Here is a 23,676-nt window from a genome sequence, read left to right as displayed (position 1 = left end):
CATGCAGTCTGCTGTCTCAATTTACAGGTAAGGAGGCTGTGGTTCAGAGATGTTAAGTTACTGATCCAGAGTCACAGTGCTCAGAGCGGCAGAACAAGAACTAGAAACCAGCTCTTTTGACTGCTGATCCTCTGCTCTTTCAATTATTCCAGTTGATTTGGGAAGACAGGGTACTCCCACATGCAACAACTTCAGAACAACACCAGACAAAAAGCTGCTAACAAACCATAGGGTATTAACCATAAGTTTAAGAGGAGCTAGAGAAGGACTGGAGCCATCCACCAGAGCTTAAATCTTCTGAGTAATGACATGCAATTTATTTATGGCAGAGGAGACTTGCTATACTCCTGACATGTTATAAAAATGGATGAGATGAAGGCATTCCAAGGAAGCAGTACTTCCCTCTGGATCTTATCATCCTGTTTTGTTTTGGTATGTTTGCTATGTTTTGGTACACAGGCTAGCATCTCTTTCATTTACAACAGAAAACATGACATAAATTGGGGGCTGGGGATAACTGATAAAATAAAATACTAAGGCTGAGGAGTTCAACCTTCATTCTTTAATTTACACCAAGATCTACTGAGATGCAAAATCTCATGCAAACCGTATTTACTGTCTTCTGAGTGTTGCTTGAATAAGAGTGAACCAAAGAAGAAGAGTGCTCCTATGGGATAATTTTTCTAGGAGAAATCTTTTAGTTAGAAATTTACCCTCAAATGGGCTACCTATTATTGGAAAGTTTTAATGTGTTGTGATTTTAATAGGAACTCTCTGTAATTAGGGAATGGGGGAATTAATTTTTGTAAAGAAGAGCACTTCAGGGCTTTATTTCAAAACATTTACTAAGTGAATACTGTGGGCCAAGGCAGTGTGCACGTACTTAGGGTAATGCTTCTCAGTCTGTAGTGAAGGATCAGTTTACTTCATATTATTTTTATTTTCTGACATTAATACAAACCTCTGTTCATCGAAAGCTCACAAGTCATGGTAGAGACAAAAAGGTAGACATACATTTGCTACCCAGTGTGGCCAGTGCAGTGGTCACCCCAGATGCTGGTGCAGCAAGTATAGCAGATCCTGGGTGTGGTTGGTAAGGTATGGAATGGTCTGGGACTGCTCTTCCCTTCCTTTGGCTGCACGTCCCAACCATGCTGCCTCTGAAGAACAGAGTTCCTAATGGATAGCCTTTATGATAACTATAGCATTAGGCTAGGGGTGGGGATGGCCTTATCTTATGAGATGCTACTTTTGAAATTCTCCAAGACTCAGGACTGCGGATGAGGCTTGGGAAGTGAGATGCGAGAGGCTGTTGAACGTATGAGTTGCTCTCTGTGGTGGTGGCTGTTGACTTCCTTCCATGTGTTGCTGGGAATTCAGGGAGCTCTGGGGCTGGGGAAAGACCTTGAGGGAAGCAAACACATGAGAGGTCAACTGTTAGAGATCAACTGTTGACCTATGGGGGACCCAGGCTCCAGAGCAAAAGGACTCAGAAAAAAACTTAGTAAAATTACTTTTAGATTCTATACACTATACATCAAAATAAATATATTACATTACCTGAACCACTGTGTTTTAGGGGCCACAATAATTCAAAGCAAAACAGAGTATGTGTGAATTGCCATGTGGCACATAAAGCCATGCCTCAGGCATCACCAGCCTTTAGATTTAAAGCTACCATCCTCTCAATCACCAAACTACAAGCCCCTTAAATTTTAATAGAAAACCAAATATCCTATTCAAGAGAGACAAAATGTTAGATATACATACAGTATATCTTCCCAATCCAAAAAAAGAAAATCAATGGCCTATGGGTATGAAGAAATATGCTAGGAATCTAGATCAATATCCCTTATACAAACGAAGGTAGAATAGAATAATAATTTTTTATTTGTAGTAATCAACGTGATGCCACAAATAAAAAAATCTCAATAGTTTTTTTCAAAGTCTTGAACTGTAACTTACAAGAACCTCAGTATATTTTGTGGATTTAGTGAGGGCAAAGCATAGCCCTGGTCTGAGGAGGGGCTATCCATCCACAACTCATAATGCGAGCATCTCAGCCGGGCCTATTAATTTTCCATACACACGGAGCCAAATTCTGCCTGGGATTATTATGCAATTTTCAAAATGGCTTTAAGTCTTTCAACTTACAAAGTTACCATTTACATTGCACTGGCCTGCTGGCTGGGATGAATGAATGAACACTCTTTCCCAAAGGACCATAATTCATTCTCTGATCATAGCTTATACATTTGGGAGAATTGGGATCAGTGTGCCTGGCGCCTCCCCTCCCCTCCGCCCCACAAAGGAGTCATACACTGCAAGAGAAGGGAGACAAAGTGGCTGTGTGCCATAGAGGGCAGAGGTGTGGCCAGGGAGGTGTTGACTGGGAGCAGTACCGGTCTCACATATAAGCAACTGTCTACATGATGTGATTTCAGGTGTACCAAAAAAGGCCTCATTGCCCCTCAGTTTAAACACTCCTTTCCCACTGGCAAATGCCTGGAATTCCATAGTTTTTAGAGCCCTGTTCCTTGGGTTTAAAGCTTTTATCCCTGTTAAAATACTCATACCCCTGGGTGGGCAGCCCCATTATGTCCTATCAAGCATGTACGCTGTAAGCGGATGAGTTTTAAAGTTTCTTCTCTGAAAGCAGATTTTGAGGGTGGCGTGAGGGGGAGACGATACTGTGTACCTGAGGGGGAGGGGGAGGGGAGAGCCTTACCTGGGGAGCAAAGGCAACCGGGCCCAAGACAAACCATATGTGCGTGTGTGGCCCTGTGCATGGCTGTGTAGGAGCCCCTCCCATGGCGGCAGCTGTTGAACACCCTTTCTTAACCCTCTCCCAGAAACCTTGATTTATGCTGCTTTTGGAGCCATGGAACCAGACTCTCCTCCCAGCTACAGCAAGATAATAGCTGCTGGCTACAGCTGGGAATTCTCGAATTCTTTCAAGCTGGAGACTAGGAACGAAAGGTGAAGAAAAGTTCTTCTGGGCCTGCTGTGCTAGGTAGCCTTCCTCTGAGGCCTGAAGAGGAAAATGGGGCCCAACGGTGTTATCTAAATGCTTCCAACCGGGCCTGAAAGCACAGAGCAATGAATTGTAGAAAGTGAACTCCGGCTCAATCAGCACATCCTTTTGTGTCTCTAGACTGATTGTTTCTCTTTGTCTCTTCTAGCTGAAGAGTAAGGATGAGTCATTGGCCTGACTTCTAACATGAGGAAGGGAGCCTTGAAAAGTAAGACGGTTGTTTATGTAAAAGAGAAAAAGACAACCCAACTTTAATTCACAGTCAGCCACCAAGGCAGTCTATAGCATATAAAGTAACAGATTTGACACTTTGGTAAAGGAGCTGGATTTCATCAGTAAAATTGCACGTCACTGGCTAGGCAGGATGGACAGCTGTCTATAGTGTTCCTGCCTGCTTTCCTGACCAAAAGCCTATTCCTCGGTGCCTATTCTGGTGCCTGAAATTCCACTATTAGAGTCATAGCTAGCGGGCTAGAAGGCTGAAAAGTCTTTGAGAGTCACTTCTAAAAATGCAACCACTCCTTAAGCCTAGTGAGTTTTGTTAACTCCTACCTTAGGTCACCTTAAAGCCTTCAAGTAGCTGTTCAGAGGAGGAGCAGAAGCTTTAAGGCCAAAGAAATATTTGCCAAAACTTCAGGGTCGGTTTGCTTATGACCTCATCCAAATCCTAGTCATGCCCATACCGCCCCACACATTTTGCTAACATCCTCATATTCCCAATACTAGTTAATAGTTTTCTTTAAATTTATTTCTTTTAGTGAAATAAATTTATCACAGCACTCGCTACTTAGCTTTGTCCTAATGAAATCATGGGTTGGATGTACTACTATATGCACATATTTCTGATCCACATTAAAACAAATATTTATTAAAATAAAAACCAAAAACTTCGCTGGCCCACATACCACCAGGGATTCACCCATTTCACTTTGGGGAGCACTGCCCTGCCTCATACAAAGTGTATTAGATATAAAAGAATATATTAAAAATAGGTCGCAGTTCCTCTTTTCAAGGTACTCAATACCCAGTAGTTGAAAACAACTGTTGCCTTTGTAGTTAGTTGCATGAGCTCTGGAAGATCATGAATTTATGGGAGGTCATGTCTTCCTCTGTGAGGTCATGAAATTCAATCAATGCTTGCCTTCCAATCTGCCCTTTGGTCACAGGGCTCCACAGGTGGAACATATCAAACTCACCAGCCAAATTATGACTCTTAATTGGTGTTTCTTTTAAAGTGGATATGTCATTTGTCAAATGTTCAATGCAGGCGCAGGCCTAGCCCCAGGCAAAATTATGAAGTAGGAGAAGAATGCCAGATACATAGGCGGCACTCAAGTGTTTGTTGAAAAAAGAATGAATGAGCCCTCCGTCCTTGACTCCTTCTCTCCCAACCCCCACATCCACTAGGTGACTTTTCAGTTCTATCTCCTAAATATCCCAGTAGTTTTTTTCCCTTTCCAAACCTCTTGTGCCACAGGAGTTTATCATTTCTTGTCTCGATCATTTTCACAGTCTCTTAACTTGCTTCCAATCCTGTTCCTTCTCCAAGCCATTCTGCACGATGTTGCTGGAGAGATCTTTTCATAAGGCAAATAGAATTATGTCACCCCTCTGCTTAAAGTTTCCTTAAGTCGTTCCCCAGGTTCTTTTGCATGGTTTTGGGACTCTGCATAATCTGACCCTCTGCTGCTTTAGCTCCTCTAACTCCCTGAAACCATCCCTTGCACCTCCCGCCCTTCAGCTGGGCAATGCCAGGCTCTCTCGTCGCAGTCTTTGTTCATGCTGCTGCTTTTCCCTTGGCACCCTTCCCCATATCTTCTTTCCTCACCTTCACTCCTACTGGTTTTTCAAGGCTGAGTTTAGAGCATCACCTCCTCTGGGAGGCTTTCAGTGACTTACCTTCTCACCCCTTAGAACTTTGCATTTGCCTTTATCTTGGCGCTTACCACATGCTATGTTAACATTTTCTGTTTGGTTGTCTTCCCCACAAGACCTGTTGCGCTTTGAGGTCAGGTACCACAGGTTAATCTTTGTGTCCCCATTGTGTGTTTGTATCTCAGTGTCTGGCACGTAGCAGCAGTTCAAATATTTGTTATTGAATGAATGCACGACCTCCTCAGCAACCTACCCTTCCTTTGCCTCTCTTCTCAGCCCACACGTTTGGCACACCACCTCCTCTCCCCTGGCCTGGCACTCACTGGAGAATTCCTGGGGTGGAGGCTCTCCCTTTCCTTTCTTTATCTATACCTACTTTTACGTGGATCAGAGAAAACACCATCAGATGATAAACTAATTCACACTGAGATGTTAAATCATTTCATGATACAAATACTCATTGAGTTACTACTATGTGCCAGACATTATGCTGAGGTGTGTGTGGGAGTCACCAAAAAGAATATGGGTATTAAAGATCTCTACTTAGAGCATATGGGTAATGACTAAGTGCATTCCTCCTCTGAGAGGTATTTGATTTTCAAAGAACCGGATTTCAAATGGTGAAATTTAAGCAGGAGAGGTGGGGATTTGGGTCTAGGAGATCTCGCAAACAGGTTAGCTCTGGCTCAATGAATTTGCTGTGTGAAATGATTTTCTAACGAGTTAGGCTGGCTTTAAGCCCCAGGTTATCTTGTCACCGGTTATGCTTTGCTTCATGAAGGGTCACCAAGGGCCATCTTACACGAGGCAGATTCTTTTAACATCCTGGGATCGGGTGCCTTCTCTGACTTTGTGAGGTTCTAGTAAATTAAACCTAGTAAGCCCCACGGGCTGTCAGACTTTTTAGGTACGGTATTCAAAGATGAGACAGGCTGTGAAGCTCCCCACCACCACCACCACCACAGCGGTCAGCAGCTGCCCGTGAATGTGACTATTTGTGGGTTGGGTTTTTGAACCAGGCCAGAGCTGCATAGGGAAAACAGTTCGAGGGAACCCCCTGGAGAGCAGTAAGAAGGGGTGGATTTTGCACGGAGGAGGAAGACTGTGTGGCACTGGTGGCCAGAGACAAGCTGGACTCGGCTGGGAGGAAGACTGTGGCGAAGCAGAGAGGGGTATCTAAGTCAGGGAACCCCACGTACCCCAAGGAAGGATGGAGAGGTTGCAAAAATCCTCAAGGGAAAAGCCCTCCCGGCTGTAGGCCAATGAGCGGCGGGAAGGAGGAGTGAGGCTGGGGAACTTCTCCCAGAGCCAGTCAGAGGGGACGGCTGCTGGGAAGCCAATCAGCGCGCCCGAGCCTGCAGCCCCTCTGCAGTAGTTATGCCAGAGCGCCCAGTGTAGAGCGGCGGCGAGCGGGCAGCTGGGCTGGGCCGCCAGGAGCCACCGCACGCGCTCCGCGTCCTTCTCTCGCGCCGCCCACGCCGGGTCCCGGCGCCGCGGTGCCCCAGCAGTCCCCGCAGCCCCGCGCCCGCAGGCTCGCCGCGGGGTCGCCGCCGCCCCCCGGCAGCGCCGATCGCCTCGCCTCGCCCCGCCCCGCCCCGGTCCCTCCTCGCCCCGCCCCGCCCCGGTCAGCCCCGCCCCGCCCGAGCCGCCGAGCCGTTCCCGCCCTCGCCCAGCGCCCAGGTAGCTGCGAGGAAACTTTTGCAGCGGCTGGGTAGCGGCACGTCTCCTGCTCCTCAGGGCCACTGCCAGGCTTGCCGAGTCCTGGGACCGCTCTCGCCCCCGCTGCCACTCTCCCGCGCTCTCCTCGCTCCCCGCGAAGCAGGATGGCAGGGACCGTGCTCACCGCGTGCTTGGTGGTGGCGATGCTGCTCAGCTTGGACTGCCCTGGACGGGCGCAGCCCCCGCCGCCGCCGCCGGACGCCACCTGTCACCAGGTCCGCTCCTTCTTCCAGAGACTGCAGCCCGGACTAAAGTGGGTGCCTGAAACCCCTGTGCCAGGTGAGGAGTCGTCCCTCGTGCGTTCCCCGCGCCCGGCGGAGAGCCAAGGGGCGCATGGTGGCCGTCCTCCGGGCGCCCTAGCCCCGCGGGGCGGCGGTCGTGCGCCCTGCCGCTGGGCACCTGTGAGTGGTCGCCGGGCCCGGGCCCTGCCAGGTCTCCCGAGGGAGGGAAGGAGGGTGTGTGTGGACCGCGTCCGCATCCCCCGGGCTCGCTAGGCTGTCAGCGAAGGTGCAAGTGGGAGGAACGGCCGGCATGGCCTTCTCTCGAGCGCCCATTTTTGGGGGGAGGGCGGGAAGGTTGGAGCTGGTTCTGCCGTCCTCGGCGACCTGGCGCCCCACATCCGAGCTGGTGCCTCTGGAATTTGCCACCCTCACTTGCACCTACGTGTCAGAATCTCAGCCTCAGCTGGACCGCGACTCGGGCCATTCTTTCCCCAACCTACCCTCACGCCCGCCCTCCTTTCCGCAGCCTGGGTTCCCGAGGCTCGCGGCCCAAGTGCAGGCAAAGTTGAGGACAGACCTCCGAATCCCGCAGTGGCAGGTAAAGACACGCGGAGGGAAACTTTTGAGTAGGAGGGTCCCCCAAATGAGGACGACTGAGCCTTTTCCTTCAAAACAGCGTCCCTCCTCTAGGCGGGCAAAATCGCTTCCAAAAGCGTGCCGCTGGCCCGGGGAACAGGAGCCCAAAGATGATTTAACTCCTCCCCTTCTCAAATTCATCTGCCTTCTTGACAGGCTGGACCCTGAAGGGGAGATGATTTTAGGTGGAGGAAAGTTTCTGAACGCTTGCCTTTTGTTCTGCACAATCAGATCGTGTTGTAAGGGCATATTTTAACCTTCGCTGAGGGCTGCCGCTGTCAACAGATGAATATTAATGGCCTTGTGTGATTGACTGTCCCGCGGTTGGACTCCTGAAAGCCTGCCTTAGAATCCAATTAGGACAAGTTGCTACACTGACAATGCAGGCAAGAAGAGTCGGCTTCAAACAGGTTAATTTATCAGAGGTGCGCTCTGAGAAACGGCTGGTTGTACTCACAAAACGTAAGACGTTTGTGGCCTCCAGGGTCTCTTCGCGACCCAGGCATGCAGCGCCGGGCGCGTCCAGCGCTTCCGAGGGATCGGGGAGCAGCCCTCGCCAAAACTTGGCTCGTGGCTCTCAACAAGTCAGGGAGGCGGGCCTGATGGTTGGACCAAGTTGTGAATGCGATGCGCGCCCTATGGGCGCTGCCAGCCAGCGTTCACCTAGGGAGGTTACCTAGGCAGCCAGCGCGCCCTCAGCCTTTTCTTTAGGTGGATGAAAAGAGCCGAGCGAGCCTGCTGTTTAGTTGCAAAGGTAATTGGTCACCCTTTTTGGTGACTGAAATGCAGTTGCGCATATGTTAAATATTGCTTGGCAGGGTTTCGCTCTAAGGGAGGGTAGAACTACCTCTTCCACTGTTAAGTGTTAATAACGTACCACGTGGGCGTGTGCAGGAGCTGTAAGGGGCAACCTATGAATCAGTTCCACAGAGCTGAAACAACAGGCGGATCTCTCTCCCCTCTAAGTGCCACGGTAATTAGATTTCTAAGGCCAGGGAACATGCTTTTGTTGATAATGTAAAAATTGGTCCTCACAGGATGAGCCCCCACAAGATGAATGGGTCCAGGGTTAGGGCTGGGGCCACATTTGGCGGAGTTGAAGCCAAGGAGTAAAGACTGTGCTTAGAAGAAAAAAAGACCAGAGGGAGTGTGCGGATATTCATTTAGCAACCCCCCTCTACGCAGACTCATGCAGACGCTCACCCTCCCTCGCCCTCCCCCAGCTCTCTGGCTGCCTGCCTCTTTGCAGCATCTGTATAAAAGTATTGGGAGGGCCCACACACTGTGTGTATGAGAGTTGGCCTGGGCTCCCTCCTTCCAAGCTCCCTTACTCCTGGCCTAAGGACAGCCATACTACATATAGAGAACAGGGACTCATAATGGAGATTTTTCATTTTCCTCAAATATTTCCCAAACTCTATAGGAAAAAATCACGTTCCAAGAGTCTTTACCATATAAACCCAACATGCCTTACTTGACTTCTATTTAACAAACATATGCCGTGTTGAGCACCTTCTACATGGCAGGCACTGTTCTGACTCGCCCTGGAGCAAAGCCAAACTTCAAATATGGTGATACCCATACAGCTACCATATATCCTGGATTTTCTGCGGCAGGGCAGATTTCCAGTACTCAGTCCTGGCATGAAACCATGTGTCCTGAATTTTAGCTGAGCAAATATGGTTACTGTAGATATGGAAACTATGGTGAAAATCCTAATGTCCATGTGTGGAAAGAGCTCATCAGTATTTCAGAGAAGAGACGATAATGGCCGACTAAATACAATGGCAAGTGCATAATTTCAAAATGAATAAATGTATAATTTGCTGCTGTCATTCAGTAGTTGGAAATTGAAAGAGAGCTGCAAATGATTTGATAGTTCTAAACCATCATGATGACCGCTTGACTTTTTTTCCTCCCATCTATATTTTAAGCCATGTTCGGTTCACCCACTCCACTGTATTTAACTGCATTAAAGCTTTCTTTGTCCCAGATAAAATGAGATTTGGTCACAACAAGGAGAAATCCTCAAGAATGTCCTGTCTCACTTAGGGGGAGCATTTGGGATTGACTGCTAACTTCGGCCATTAGCAGAATTGGGTTAGAGTGGATAAGGTACATTTCTTATGCTAATATGGATGAGACTAAATGGCATTTGAAATCAGCCAGCCTAAAAAATAAATCACTGGTGCTGAAGGACTACACTAGACTTCCACAAAGCTGATCTAAAGCCTTACAATCTCATGTTCCCGTTTCTTTTAGTGTTCAAAGGCACAGGATAGCAATTCTAAATAGCATGTCCCACAAATCCATAGATCTTTTCATACCCCACTCTTTTTTTTTTTTTTAAGGATTTGTAACTTGGAAAGCACCACAGATGGAAACCAGGCACACAGAGTTAGCATTTGGCAGAAAAATCCATATAACTGACTTTCAGTGTAGCTCTTTTGCCCTTATTTAATTTAGAAAAATTCAGAAAAAAAGCCAATGAGCTCATAAGTCTAGATGTTTATTTTGTTTTGCTTAACCTACCCACAGGCGCAATCAAGAATGGATACAATTTTAGGCAAGGAAAGTGAGCTAGTAATCAGACAATGATGTTTCCAATTGTCTCAAGGGAATGTTACAGAAGTCTGAAAAAAAATTCCTCTAAACAAAAATCAAGTGTAATTCACTTTATGAATGCCATACACCACATTTGTGGGGGGGGGGTGGTGGTGAAGGGGACGGATGGGAATGAGAAAAATCAAACAAACCGTGGTAGTGTTGCAACTCCCCAAAGATTGAGGAATCTTGCCTTAGAGGGCCTTGGAAAGTGCGAGAACCAATCCAGAAGGCCAAATGCCCGTATGGGTAAAAGGCAGCCTTGAAGAGCCAAAATCGGCTTTGAGTTTCTCAAAATAGATGAAACAACATGCAAATAAAAATCAACGTTCTCTAAAAAAGAGAGAGAGTTTGGTATTTGGGCATTTGTTGTTGTCGTTTTTTTAAGTATGAGAATTAGCAATCTCATCTGGGTTGCCAGCTATGGTTCCCCAATTAGTGTGAAGCAGTTAGCAGTCCGAAAGTTGGGACAGAGAAGAGAAAGTGAGGTGTAGGAGGGTTTTCTCTCCTTGGAGATTGCATTGGACATTTGGGTGGGCAGGTGATTGGTTAAAACTTTGAAAAAGTTGTATTATCACGTGCTAACTTGGAATGGTTCGGAGAACTCTCAAATGTGGTCTGAATATATTTCTTACGTTAATTCTGATGATTGGTACTGAGATGTCCCTAGTGGGAAGCATCAGTCTGGTTGAGGAGATGGCTGATGGTCGGTGGAGCACCTTGGCCTGAAAGGAACCTCAGACAGCCTGCTCCTTGGCAGCTCTGTGCTAGGTGCAGGGGATGCCAAGAGGAGACAGACGTCTTTCCTTTTGTCAAGGCACTCACAGCCTAGTGGGGGAGCATACAAGTAAACAGGCTTCTCAGGAAACTTGTAGGATTAAATAGGGTGAAAAGGGCTAGAAAATACCTCCAGGAAATTGGCTGAAATGGTCACAATAGCCAGCCTGGGCAAGGGAAAAAAACTGAAGAGATGAAGTGGGAGATAGGGAGAAGTCGCTTAATAAGGCCGCCATCTTAAAAAGAGTTTTCTTAATTCTTGGAGCAAATTGTTTGTAAGCATTAGGAAATACAGGCATAAGAAGATTTTGATGGATGCTAGATGACACAGATGGTGTCAGTTTTGCAATGTGGTTTTTTCTTATGGGCTGGTAGGTTGTATCCAATATTTTGATGCAATATTTTTGAGCATTCTGCTGCTTCCATCTTTGGAGTTGCAATGTTTGCTGTTCACTGTAGCCTAGAAAAAGGCTGCTTATTACCAACCTGGGAGAAAAGAGGTCTGGATTTGTCTGCTATGAGACGAGACAGAAAATATGTTTTCTCCTTAAATGGCAGCTATCAATAGGACCCCGCCAACTTTAGTGTTTGATGCATACACAAAAGCTTGGGTCTTAAGAGGTATCTTATTACTCATTTCTAAGAAAATTGAAGATAATCACTTATAACTTGTGCACACGATACATCATTTGGAAAGAATTTCACTGGGGATCATATTGCTCAACTGAAAAGTTCTGGCATGCTGAATTTGTACATTTTTGTGAATGCTTCTTTTTACTCTGATCTCTAGCTTTTTTCTGCATATGGTTATTTGTATGTTTTAGATTATAAGCTCCTTAAAGGGAAAGCTCTGCATTTGATGCAGTGTTGAGCACAATGCTGAGAGTACCATAGAACATTTAGTAAATAATTGATGAGAATAGAATTTCTAGATCATGATACATTCTCTACGAAACTTCCGAATACTTTCTTAAGCTGTATGTCATCTTAGTTATTTTAAAAGCCTAAGTCCAAATTTTTATGGCACATCATTGGGGCATGTGGACAAACTTTTCAGGCTACGTGTATTTTGACTGGAGACTGCTTCAGGCTTACCTCAGTTAGCTGGCGACTCTTACCATCAGGCAGGGCTTATTAACGTTGAGTACCCAGAGAACAAGTTGAAATTAGCAACATTGTTATGACTGGCTTAGTATCATTAAAGATCAACAATTATTATAGCACGTAAATTGTAAGACATCTCTTAAATCAAACGCTCTTTGATTTAATGTCAGCTAGACCTTTCTCACTAATGTTGACATTACTGTATTTGGGAGTTGAGCTATAACACTTGCATGGACCTGTTGAAGTACCTCACAGGTTTCTGTAAACTGGGATCAGAATTTGTGCACAGGCTCAATTCCAGAGACCACACCAGGGAGCCTACATGTATTCGGCCCTGGCTGAGCATGTAAGTGGGTTCGATATTTTTGGTAATCTAGGGTCTAATGGGAAGTGTGGGCAGAAAAATCCCCCACTCATCTGCCCATATTTAGCAAATTGTCAGGCTTGAAACAGGATCCCTAGTGCTCCATTAAGAAATGAGCATCAGAAAATAGAATCCGTGTCATGGGCCTCAGACTGGCTTTAGAGCCAGCGTAAGGTAATGGGAATTTACCTTCTGAGATGTAATGACCGGAAGAGTGTGATTCAGAAAGCAGCGTGAAGGTGGGCACATCAGCAGAGAAAAGGTGCATTTGGAAATGCTGTGTGTGAGGGGAAAGCACCCTCTGGAATGTTCTAGTCTCACTCCGATACCTTGTTGAATATACAAAGTAAAGATTTAGTTCTGTTCTTCACATTGGGCCAATTAAATATCAATTATACAAGTGCTAAGTATTAGAAATACTTGTTTGCCATTTTTAAACAAAAATGAATCCAGATTGATTATCTAGGAAGGCATTTTCACTTTTGCCTCTCTTTGTGTGTAGCTGGATAAAGCCTTATTTGAGAGTTTGTATTTTTCCTCGTGAGTAAAAAGGAGTCAATGTTAAGACCAAAATGCATTGCTAATGTTCCGAACAGTTAATTACGCCTAGTAGCTGAAATTGTATTTATATGCTAGGTTAGTAAATCTACTAAGCTCTTTGAAGTATACTTAATAGGCTTATATTGATAAATAATTGATAGGAAGAGAGATAAAATACAAGTGAAAGTGGCAGTAAAAAGGGACAGGGAAGTCAAAGCCATTATAAATGAAACCTCCACCCACTGTATTCCAATCCATCCACCTGAAAGTTGATCAGAAGTGATGATTTTGAAAGTATTCTGTATTTTTAAAAATTTCCACAATGAAGCATGTATTTAGTCCTTGTAAATCCAGCAAAACTTTAGAGTAGAATTTTAATTGGCCTTTTTGAGTCTGCCTTTTGAGAAGAACTTTATTATTGGAAAATTAGAAATCCCGATTATAGTATCTTTAAGGTACATGTTCATAATTATCTGTGTCTCTCTACTAGACTGTGATCTCCTCAAGGTTATAGGGGCTGTATCTTATTTATCTTTGTATCCCCAGTGTCTAGCACAGTGCATAGCACAAATAATAGGTACTCAATAAATATTTGTAGGCTAAATGAATGAATGGAATTACAAATGTACTGTAAACATAAAATTTCCATAAAACCAATATTTAAGTAGTTGATTCATTTTTACTGATATACTAGGGTTTCTAAAAAAGTAACTACCTTTTCAGGTCAAAAACCTACTTGTTGCCTATAGGTAAGTGATAATGGACACTCGTTTAATTCATTTGGCTGTACTGTAACTCCTTGGAAGAGGTAGATTACCCAGATCCTACAAGAGGTAAGTAAGTAGTTTGTGCTTGTTTACAGGGCTATTCTAAATAGTTTAAAAATAAATTAAATATGTCCACATATACATAAATGCATATATTTATCTTCACTTTACAGATCTGTGGTATTTAGTGTGAAAATAATGCAACTGGTGTCAGTTACAGAAACATACATTAAGTATATGTAAGTTTTTCCTCAGTGTTTGGTGTTTCTTACCTATAACATCAAGCTTCATAAATGTACATTTAAAAGGACATAATCCAAAGTGGATTTTCAACCATGGAAATTTTATTGGATTAGTATAAAGGGCCTTAAGAGAGTCCTCTTAATTTCTGTATGCATTAGGGCATACTTTTAAAGTCAGCCGAGAAAACTCCATTAGTTGGCTAAGGATGATCCGTCGGGATTTCTTTCAGATAGAGGCCCAAGTAGGAAAGGGGAAAAAGGAAAGGGATACGTTCATTTGAAAATAATGTTAAAATTCTATTTGCATAGTTTCCTCCTTAATAATGGTTCTGCTCCCTCTCTCCAAAACTCTGCATTCTGGTACGTACAGTATGTATCGTGGTGTCCTGGGATTCTCCGTTGCTTTTTTTTTTAATTTTAAAAAAATTTTAAAGTTTAAAATTTCTTTTTCTCCATTGCTTTCTGTCAAATTTTGATTTGGATGACTGAAGCTGAGGGAAACATAGTGAAGAGAGGAAGAGATACAGGGAGGAAATTAAAAGCCCACACTCTGGTATAGATCAGAAAGTTAACTGGCCTGTAACAGGCTGAAAGGATTGGAAAACGTTTGGATATGGAAATTTTCATGCGTGCAGAGATGCCGCAGAGATATGCCCCAATTGCATTTGGTTCCCAGAAATACCTTATCTGTACTTCTCAGTTAGTATCCATGTTTTGAAGTACATAGTTTATTCATAGCCTCTGCCAGACCCTTTGCTTGTTGAATGGAGGAGCCATGTTTGACTGTCATGGTCTCCTCTAGAGTGGTGACTAGAGTGCCTTGTACAGAGTAAATAATAAAGGTTGGAGTGAATGTAAGAATAAGTAAGTAAAGATATAGTCTAGAGGGCTTGATCACTGTCAAATGAGATCCTAGGATGGTATCCACCTAGGGAACGACAGATTCTCTGAGTGCATCATTGTCTAAGTTGATCAGCACAGAGACTGAGGAAGGGGGTTGGTGAAGCTGAAGCATATTTTTCTATTCTCTGTGGCCCTGGGAGCCTTGTTGCCCCTCTTTCAAAACTGAAGTTTGAGGAGAAAGTGACAAGTCGAGAGAGATTTTTAGCTGCAGCCTTATCTAAATGTGGTGTTTGCATATGATTTATATATAGATATTCATAGATTATATATGTATAAATATATATTTATATTATTTTGATAGCAACAGTTAATAATTATGTGCTATTTAAACTGTTTGAAAGTCGCTAATTGTTACTCTTAGCAGTGGGCGGTCTTTCACAATCATCCCTTACATTTGTGTCGTGAAAGCCTTGCTTTTATATAGCTTATGGACAAACAATGCAGCCACTCGTAGTGTGTCTGCAGGTTCAGGTTCTGAATTCCACAGATCTGCTTGGTTGCAACACACACACACACACATTTGTACACACATACATGCACACATATAATATTCCTACAACTCCTCAAGGGGTACACCCTTCATCATCTAGAGGATAAGCGTAACCTACACTGGGAAGAACAAGGGGGCACAGCTTTTCAGAGCTTGAGTAAACCATTCTGAGTTGGATTGGCCCCAAATTGTCACAGAGCTAGTTGTCATTGATTTCACAGAGCTACTGCTCATTTCTCAAGTCCCATCACTTCCCTAAGCACAGAGATGTGACCCTTGTTCAATTAGTGGTGGTTAACGCATACTGTGAATTTGGCTCATTTTGGAGAACTGCTTCTAGCACTGGCTGCATTGTGTGTTGAGCTCCATGGAAGTGAGCCTGTGACCCAAGAGGTACTTTTCAAGTTAGGTTTCATGGAGTGACTGTATTGGGAGCCACACTTAAATGTTTTGGAAAACAGATGGAAATTCTCAGAAAAGGAACCTACTGATAAAGAACTTTACATGGTATCTCTGCATAAAAATTTAAAAGTTTTTCATCTAGTCTTTACTTCAACCAGCATTTATTGACCACAGATTCTGTACCAGGAGCTGATAAATAAGATAAAATCACTGCTTAGGAAGGAAGCCAGTAAGGAAAACTGTGGATGTCAAGACAGCATAATGAGAGCTGCCGTAGAGCTGGGTGCTATACGGGGATCTGGGTGCTGCTGAGCTATGGAGAAGGGGTGCCTAGTTGCCGAAAGTGGGCTGTCACGTAAGGTCTGTGCAAAGGTACAGGGGTATGAGACAAAATGACACATTTGTTGGACTGGAATACTTCGGACTGTTTGAAGTACAGATGTAGGGAAAGTGGAGGAAAGATAAACTAGAAAAGTAGATAGGAAATGCTGAGGAGTTTTGTTGGACTGTATCCAAGGATGATGAAGAACCATGAAAACATTTGAAGAAGAGGAAATATTATTCAGGATGGAGGATGACTGGAGAGTGAGTGGTAGCAGGGAATTTTAATAAGGCAGGTGAAAAGGCAGGCAGTAAATAGGAGAATAAAAGGTAAAGTTGAGAGAATATAGGAAATAGAGTAGACATGACTTGGTGACTGGATATGAGGACAGAAGGGAGAGTCTAGAACTTCTAGTTTTGCTGGGTGGTGGGGCATGGCAGATAATAGGTTATTAGTAAATGTTGAATAAATGAGTGAAACATAGGAGAAACATTTTTGAGGGGTGAACAATGAGTTTGATTTTTGAACAGGTTGAGTTTGAGGTGTCCTTTAATCATTGAGGCAGAAATGTCTGGTAAGCAGTTGAGGTTGTGTTTTGGATCATAGAAGACAGAGCAATCAGGGCTGGAGATACATGCATGGACATTAGAAGCATATAGATGGTAATTGAAAACTGGGAATAGACGAGATCACTGGGAAAGAGTGTATATATTCTTCTTGAGTTCAGGAGAAGCATAGTCAGGGCTCATCAGCATATCGGCTCAAGCTGGAGGTCCTGGGTGTGGATGATATTTTCCAGGCTTTTGTATGTGACATGTCTTAAAATGTGTTTTGCCAGCATCTGGGGATTTTTTTTAAAAACTGCCAAAGACTTTAAGAACTCTCTTGATTAAAAGTATGAGTGTATGTTGTCATTGTCCAAGACTTTGCAAATAAGATTACTCCAAAACACACACACACACACACACACACACACACACACACACACACACACAGAGACTTCTGTTTAGAAAAATACATTGGAATCAAGGGATCAGATTTTTGTTATTTTTGATAGTAATAATTAATAATTATGTGTGTTATTTAAACTGAAAGTTCTTGTTACCCTTAGCAGTGGGTGGTCTTTCATCATCATATCTTACATTTGTGTCGGGAAAGCCTTGCTTTTATATAGCTTATGGACAAACAATCCAACCACTTGTAATGTGTCTGCAGGTTCTGAGTTCCACTGACCTGTCTGGTTCCAACATGGAGGTCCCTCTGGCTCTCCCCCTCTAGAGAATGAAAGCTATCCTAGCGTGTAACTTTGGAGTTCTGGTCTCTATTCTATTTCACCCTGAGTCCTACTGGCTAGTCTTTGAAACGTGTGATTCCATGCACATACTAGGAATACTTGTGTGATTGGGCTGATCTTTTCTTAAGGGTCTGTCTATGGAGATGTGATTTTTTTTTGGTTGGTGGAGGGAGAGGGTTGTATAATTTTCTGTTTTATCTGGCATAAATGGTTTCTTTACTTTCTCTGTTGTTCAAGAAGGTGCCTTCATCAGGGTTTCTACTTTTGTTCAACAGAAGCTTAAAACTACCTGTTCTCCAGTGGTTTTTTTTTTTTTTTTTGAGGCTACTTTAAGGTTGCTGGAATAATTTGGAAGGGCCACAAGAGAAGATCACAGAAACTACCACTTACTGAGTGCCTACTGTGTGTCAGTTGCTTTATATTTAATCTCTTATTTAATCTACACAGCAAAGCTGAGAGGTAGGTGGTGTGTTATCTCCATTTTACAGATGAAGAAACTGAGGCCCAGAAAGTTTTACTTCCCCTCAGGTGCTGTAAGTGGTGGAGCCAGGATTTGCATCCAGATTTGTCTCACTCCATAGCTCATGCTCTCTGCAATATATCCATTAGATTATGAGAGAAAGGACTATGGTCTGGATATGAACTATTTGACTTCAATTCCCACACACCTTTGACTTTTGTGATATTGTACACTCTGGGCTCCCCTCCTACTTGTAAAGCTGACTCTTCCTCCCACCCTTTATTAAATGCAAGTGTTCCAGTCGTATTTGTTCATTTCCCTTTTGGTTCTCTCTTTGTTCATTCCCATGACTTTATTATCTTTGCTGTTTGAATGGCTCCCTCATCTCTTTCCAACCTGACCTCTTCCTTGCTGTCCAGTTCAGTATTTCCCAATTGCCTGCTGGAGATCTCCATCCAGAAGTCCTGCCAGTTCTTCACTTTCAACAAAATCAAAAATTAGTCCATGATTTTCTTTTCCCATCTGCACAAACCTGCCTCTCTCCAACATTCTATGTTTCTGGTGATAGCATCTTTGTCTGGTACCCATCTTGAAGTCTTGAAATCATCTTTGACTTCTCTCTTTACATCTCACGTCCAAATTAAATGGCTACGTCCTGCAAGTCTGCCTCCATTGTGCCTCTCACTCTTACCCTGTTGACATGTGTGCCCTCTACTCAAGCATAACAGGCTGCTAACGCATTACTGAAAGGACCCTGTAGTTGTGTGCCTCCACATCTTTGCTTGTAGACCACCTGACTCTCTTTCTTTTATCAGTGCCTGCTGCAGTCCTACCCATCTTTCAAGGTGTCAGTGCAATGCCATCTTCTTCATGAATCACTTTGTGATTCCTGATGACTAGATGTGATCGTTTCTCCTTTTGAAGCCTGATATCACTGTACTTCTCCTATGGCCTTGTTTCTCCTTTGCTCTTGTAATTATTTATGTACTTGACTTTTTTCTTCTTACTAGAGCCTTGCTCCTGAAAGTGTGGTCCATGGACCAGCAGCATCAGCATCACCTGGGAGCCTGTAAGAAATGCAGAATCTCAAGCCCCATCCCAGACCTACTGAACCCGAATTTATATTTTTAAACAAGATTCCCCAGGTGATTTGTTTGCAGGTTAGAGTTTCAGAAGGGCTGCTTCCAAGTGTAAACTCCTTGAGGGTAAGAACCTTGCAGCACTTAAGAGAGGGTCTTGCAGGGAACTATACTCAGTATCCTTTAATAGCCTATAATGAAAAAGAATATGAAAAGAATATGATAATATATATAACTGAATATATATATATATATGTAACTGAATCACTATGCTGTACACCAGAAACTAACACAACATTGTAAATCAACTACACTTCAATTAAAAAAGAGAGGGTCTTGCCTATAATACATCATTGTTCTTTTGATTTCTCTTGTTTTTGCTCTGCTTCAGCTATTTATTCATTGATGCAGATGGGTGGAGTGGGGGAGAAAGGGAGGGTGGGAGGAGAGGGCAGGAGAGAGAGATTCAGAGAGTGTGGGGGAGGAGAGGGAGAGAATGAATGTGAGAATGAGTGGGCTAGAGAGAGCCTACGGGATCTTTGCTTGGTTGCTAACTTTGTGACCAGTTTGGAAAACAGTCTTTCCTCCCCCAGATGAGTAGACCCTCTAGTCTAGGCCTTGCCTTAATTTAATGTGGCCAGAGGCAAATATCCCTTGAGATCATTGCTCTTAACCTCCGGAACTAATGGTTTCCCACGTTGTCATTGGCTGGAATTCTGAGGGATGTCTTCTCTGGCCATCCCCAGAAGTCAGAGTGGAACTTTTTAGGAGTTTCAAAGAGCCATGGAAGAACTGCTCAGTGTTTCAAATAGTCCCTTCTATTTTCAGAAACAGATTTTCTGCTTTGTTTTCAAACTTCAAAGTTTATTTCTGAAATAAAGGTTTATTTTCCCCCACGGAATTCTGAAGGTTTTATACAAGTGTTAATTTCTAAAACCCGAGTCATTTCTTGCCTTTGAAAGTTCAGTGCTGTGGGTCAATTTAGTAACGTTGCCTGAAGGTTCTTTTGGCCTTCAAAAGCTGTCAGATTGCCTTTTTGTTCTTTGAGAGAGTAAGGTTGCCTCATTCACAAAGCCTGAAGGTGATGTTGGAACCAACATTTATTCAATCATTCAGAGTCTTCCCCCACCCTTCAACAATATTCAATTTTATTTTCAGGTTAGATCCTGGTGGCTATGAGATGTATTATCAACTAACAATTCTGGGTAAAATTCCCCAAAAGCTCATCAACATTTCATAGAGTAGTGATGAGAAGTAGGCCAGGTTATTGTAGGGGAAGAGTGGATGTTCTGTACACACTCATCACAGCCCTTTGGGGGGATCGGGGTACTTCCAGAGCGCCTGAGGGTCCTCCCTTCATCATCTGTCGGACAGCTCCCCATATCTTCCCTTTTCACCTTCCTCTTTTTCACCCTCACACTCTCTCTCAACTGGTTATAATTTAGAACAGAAGGTGTTTTATGGTTTGCTATATTTATTGAGTGGTTTTGTGTTTCTTGTTCTGTAAAAAAAAAAAAGATGCGTGGGATGTTTTATATTTTCCTCTCTGTTTTAGTTGTAAGTTGTGTTTCCTTTTCCTATAGCTCCTGATTTCCTTTTCTCCCCTCTCTTCCCCCATCTTCCTCTGCCTCTGCCTCTGCCACATCCTCTTGCCCTCACTGATTCTGGAGAGAAAACAGGCTTTGCATTTCTGCCCACATATTTGGTTGGGGTACCCGGTCACTTCTCTTGGTATATTGCAAAATTCAGTTCCTTAGTTTGGAAATGAAGAGGTCTAAAATGTGCACCGATGATAAATTTACATTCCACTTTCTAAGAACTCTGAGTATTTAAAAGGCTTTTTGTACAGATAGGACGAGGCTAAATATATCTGACTCAAGTACCTCAGATCATTGCAATGTAGTTTACATTCTCTCGCACTTTGTCATAATTCTCAATGAATGCAAATTGCATCTTTGTTCTTAGAAATCTATTTTCTTATACTGAATGCCTTTCCTTTTTCTAAAGATAAAGGTGCCCCTTTGAAACACTGCTAGAGTGGGGTAGGGCTGACATCTACCTTGTAGGCTAACCAAATTGCTTTTCCCTGATGCAGTTATCACATTTCAGGACATTGTTGCATTTGTAGGATTTTATTGTCCTCATTTCAAGTTTGACTACAGGTTAGAGAGTGTATTCCAACTGGACTGTTTCTTGGTATTTTTTCTTTGTCCTTACACTTATGGCGATCTTTGGTTTGTCCTATATGTATTATCTCTTCCAAGCTTGGCCAAGGTTCTTAGGTTATGCAGTTATGTATAAATATTTAACAAGTTAAGTTAGACAAAATGTGCTTGAAGATACTTCAGCCCTCCCCCCTCTGTCCCTACCGCTCCCGCCCCAGCTCAGTTCTTGTGTGGACTCACAGATGGTTGCTTTATCTCAGATGTTTAGATTTTGAGGACATTCCTTTGCACTTTGCTTGACAGACACAATGAAATGGAAGCTTTTCAGTCAATCTTGACTACCAAAATGGTAGCACCAAGAAACAGATAACATTAGGCTCTTCTTCCTATTTTTTTTCTAACCAGTTATCCAAACTCCCCAAAGCCAGAGAGTTTTAAGTATGAGATTGTGTGTTTTTTAAGAAAATATTTTGGGTAAAGACTAATGTTCTCGAGTCAGGAATAACAATTAGTACCATTCATTAATCAGGGGGCATGTTTTGACTTTGAGTCCTGGCTAGGAAATATAAACTGTGAAAGTCACACATATATATGAACCTCAGGCAAATTTATGACTTGTCAGCCTTTTAAGGTTAAATTCTTAACCCCAAATCGGGGCTGGCTTTATATGTGGAGTTCGGCACATTCCTCTGGGCCACTGAACACCCCCTCCCTGAGCCCTTTGCTTAACAGCAGCTAATGGCCTAATGAGCAAGAAGGATTTCTGCCTCTTATCAGCTGCCTAAACAGCAACAGGAAGGCTGATATACAGAGTATAGGTCAAAACCTGAGTTCTTGAACCAAAAACCTACAGGGTCAGTTTAAAACTGGATATGTGGTATCTCTGTAGACATCAATACCTGTCAGTAAAGGAGCTGGACACTTGAGTTCAAACAAATAGTAGTAGTTGTGAAAAGTATGAACAGTCTAATTAATTTTGCTAATAGTTCTTTCCTTCTTTGTTTAGTTCTCCTATAAATAGCCTTCATATAGTCTTTAATGAGCTTTTCGTTTGCGCCTGGAGGTTATTATGGTCACGCGGCAGTGTTTGTCAGCTGGCGATGATGAGGGAGGCAAGGATATTTATATTTTGGCCCAGATTTTGGAGGGGGCTGCCAAATAAAGGTAAATAGATATCTACTACTACTACTTTTCTTTGTAAACCGAGTTTTTGAATAAATATGCACTCAATTTGCCACCGAGCCAGAGAAACCTTTGTAATTCTTCATATCGTACTCAGACCTTTTTAAGGAGAAAAGAGTCATTTCTTGTTTCTTAGACCCATTTGGAGTCCAGGCTCAGATTCGCATAGAATAAATAGTTTAGGGTATTCAGTGCCCATCATAGTGAAAGCCCCTTGACTTTCATCTTCTGCATTTGCATTTTTTCAGAGACAATAATGAAAACATTTTTTTCGGATTCAGTTCTGTTATTGAAAATCCTATTTACATAAACAGGCATTGTTGTGGCTTAGGGAAGAATGTGGGGTCCCATTCTTTACTCCTTGTATATCTTTGCTAAGGCTTGTCTAAATAGAAGTAATGACGCTTTAGTCTGAGCAGCTTTTCTCATTTAGGTAAGCAGGGTGGTTTGAAATTTCAGTTTACTAGATAATTGAGTTTCTTCTTCTTAATTATTTCAGGCATGCAGGTTTCTCTCTTGATAGTAAAGACCCTCAAAATCTAGTAATCTCCTCAGGCATCCGTTTGGTAATAAAATCCCGTGCATTTTCAGGGGTTAATTTTCATGACAATTGTGCGTCCCCTCCCCACCCCAACCCTTGAAGAAATTCTGCCATCTTTTAGGGCTTTGGTCTCCTCACATTTGCAAAAGCACACTTTAAAAATATATAAGGATGTTGTTGGAATGACTGGATCTAGACGAAATTTAAATGTATTCAGATTCATGCTCATTACACAACTTTCATTTAGGGTTTTTAATAGCCTTGTCATATTTCTCAGAAAATCATCTTCCTGACTTTGCCAGACTTGGTTTTCTGCCCTGAATGAAAAACTGAAGATCAGCAAAAGCAGAGCCTAACTATCCCCTATTCTATCCTTTTTCTCAAAAAAATTTTAAAAAAAAGAAAGAAAAAGAAAAGAAAAATTCTCAGAGGTCATCTGGTGCAGAGTGAGAGAGTGAGGTGGGAAAAACCCTAAAAAAAAAAAAGCTCAGGCCGCCTTCACATCTGCTAGTCATTCCCACTGGTGTGACTTCAATTCAGCAAGTTTTTATTGAGCACCTGTGGTGGGGGCAGTGCTAATAATCGTTAACATTTATTGAGCCAGGCGCTGTGCTAAGCCCTTTATGGGCAACATCCCATTTAATCCTCACAATAGAACTACCAGGTGGGTATTATTATTTCCCCCATTTTACAGATGAAGAAACTGAGGCTTTACAGAGGTTAAGTGACTTATCTGCGGTCAAAGAGCTACAAAATGAATTAAACTCACTTAGTCTGGTTTAAGAGCCGTGTTCCTACTCGCTACTCTTGTGGTGGGCTCGGCATTGCTGAGAATTACTCCTGCAACCAGTTTTGAGAACCCACTATACGTGAGATGCTGGGGATTCAAACTCAAATACCCAACTCTCTCTGCTCTTGATGGGGGAGGTGGAGAGATGAGGACCGTGCATGGAGG

At 43.1% G+C, this 23,676-nt stretch overlaps 1 protein-coding gene across 2 annotated transcripts in view; it reads left to right on the top strand.

Annotated features, from left to right (window-relative positions):
- Positions 1-6,533: 6,533 nt before the first annotated feature.
- Positions 6,534-23,676, top strand: part of GPC3 (glypican 3) — a 371,167-nt gene continuing 354,024 nt past the window's right edge. The window contains exons 1-2 of one of the 2 annotated variants that reach the window (XM_074358814.1): positions 6,534-6,907; positions 7,376-7,447. In XM_074358814.1, coding sequence (XP_074214915.1) covers positions 6,733-6,907; positions 7,376-7,447 — 247 coding nt within the window. In that variant the 5' untranslated portion in view covers positions 6,534-6,732. The remainder of the gene's footprint in view (positions 6,908-7,375; positions 7,448-23,676) is intronic. The other variant, XM_074358815.1, reaches the window with a different exon arrangement.

This window comes from Camelus bactrianus, chromosome X (assembly GCF_048773025.1).
Source record: "Camelus bactrianus isolate YW-2024 breed Bactrian camel chromosome X, ASM4877302v1, whole genome shotgun sequence".
Lineage (NCBI taxonomy): Eukaryota > Metazoa > Chordata > Mammalia > Artiodactyla > Camelidae > Camelus > Camelus bactrianus.
The sequence above is the reverse complement of the archived record's forward strand: the minus strand, read 5'-3'. Positions and strand labels throughout refer to the sequence as shown.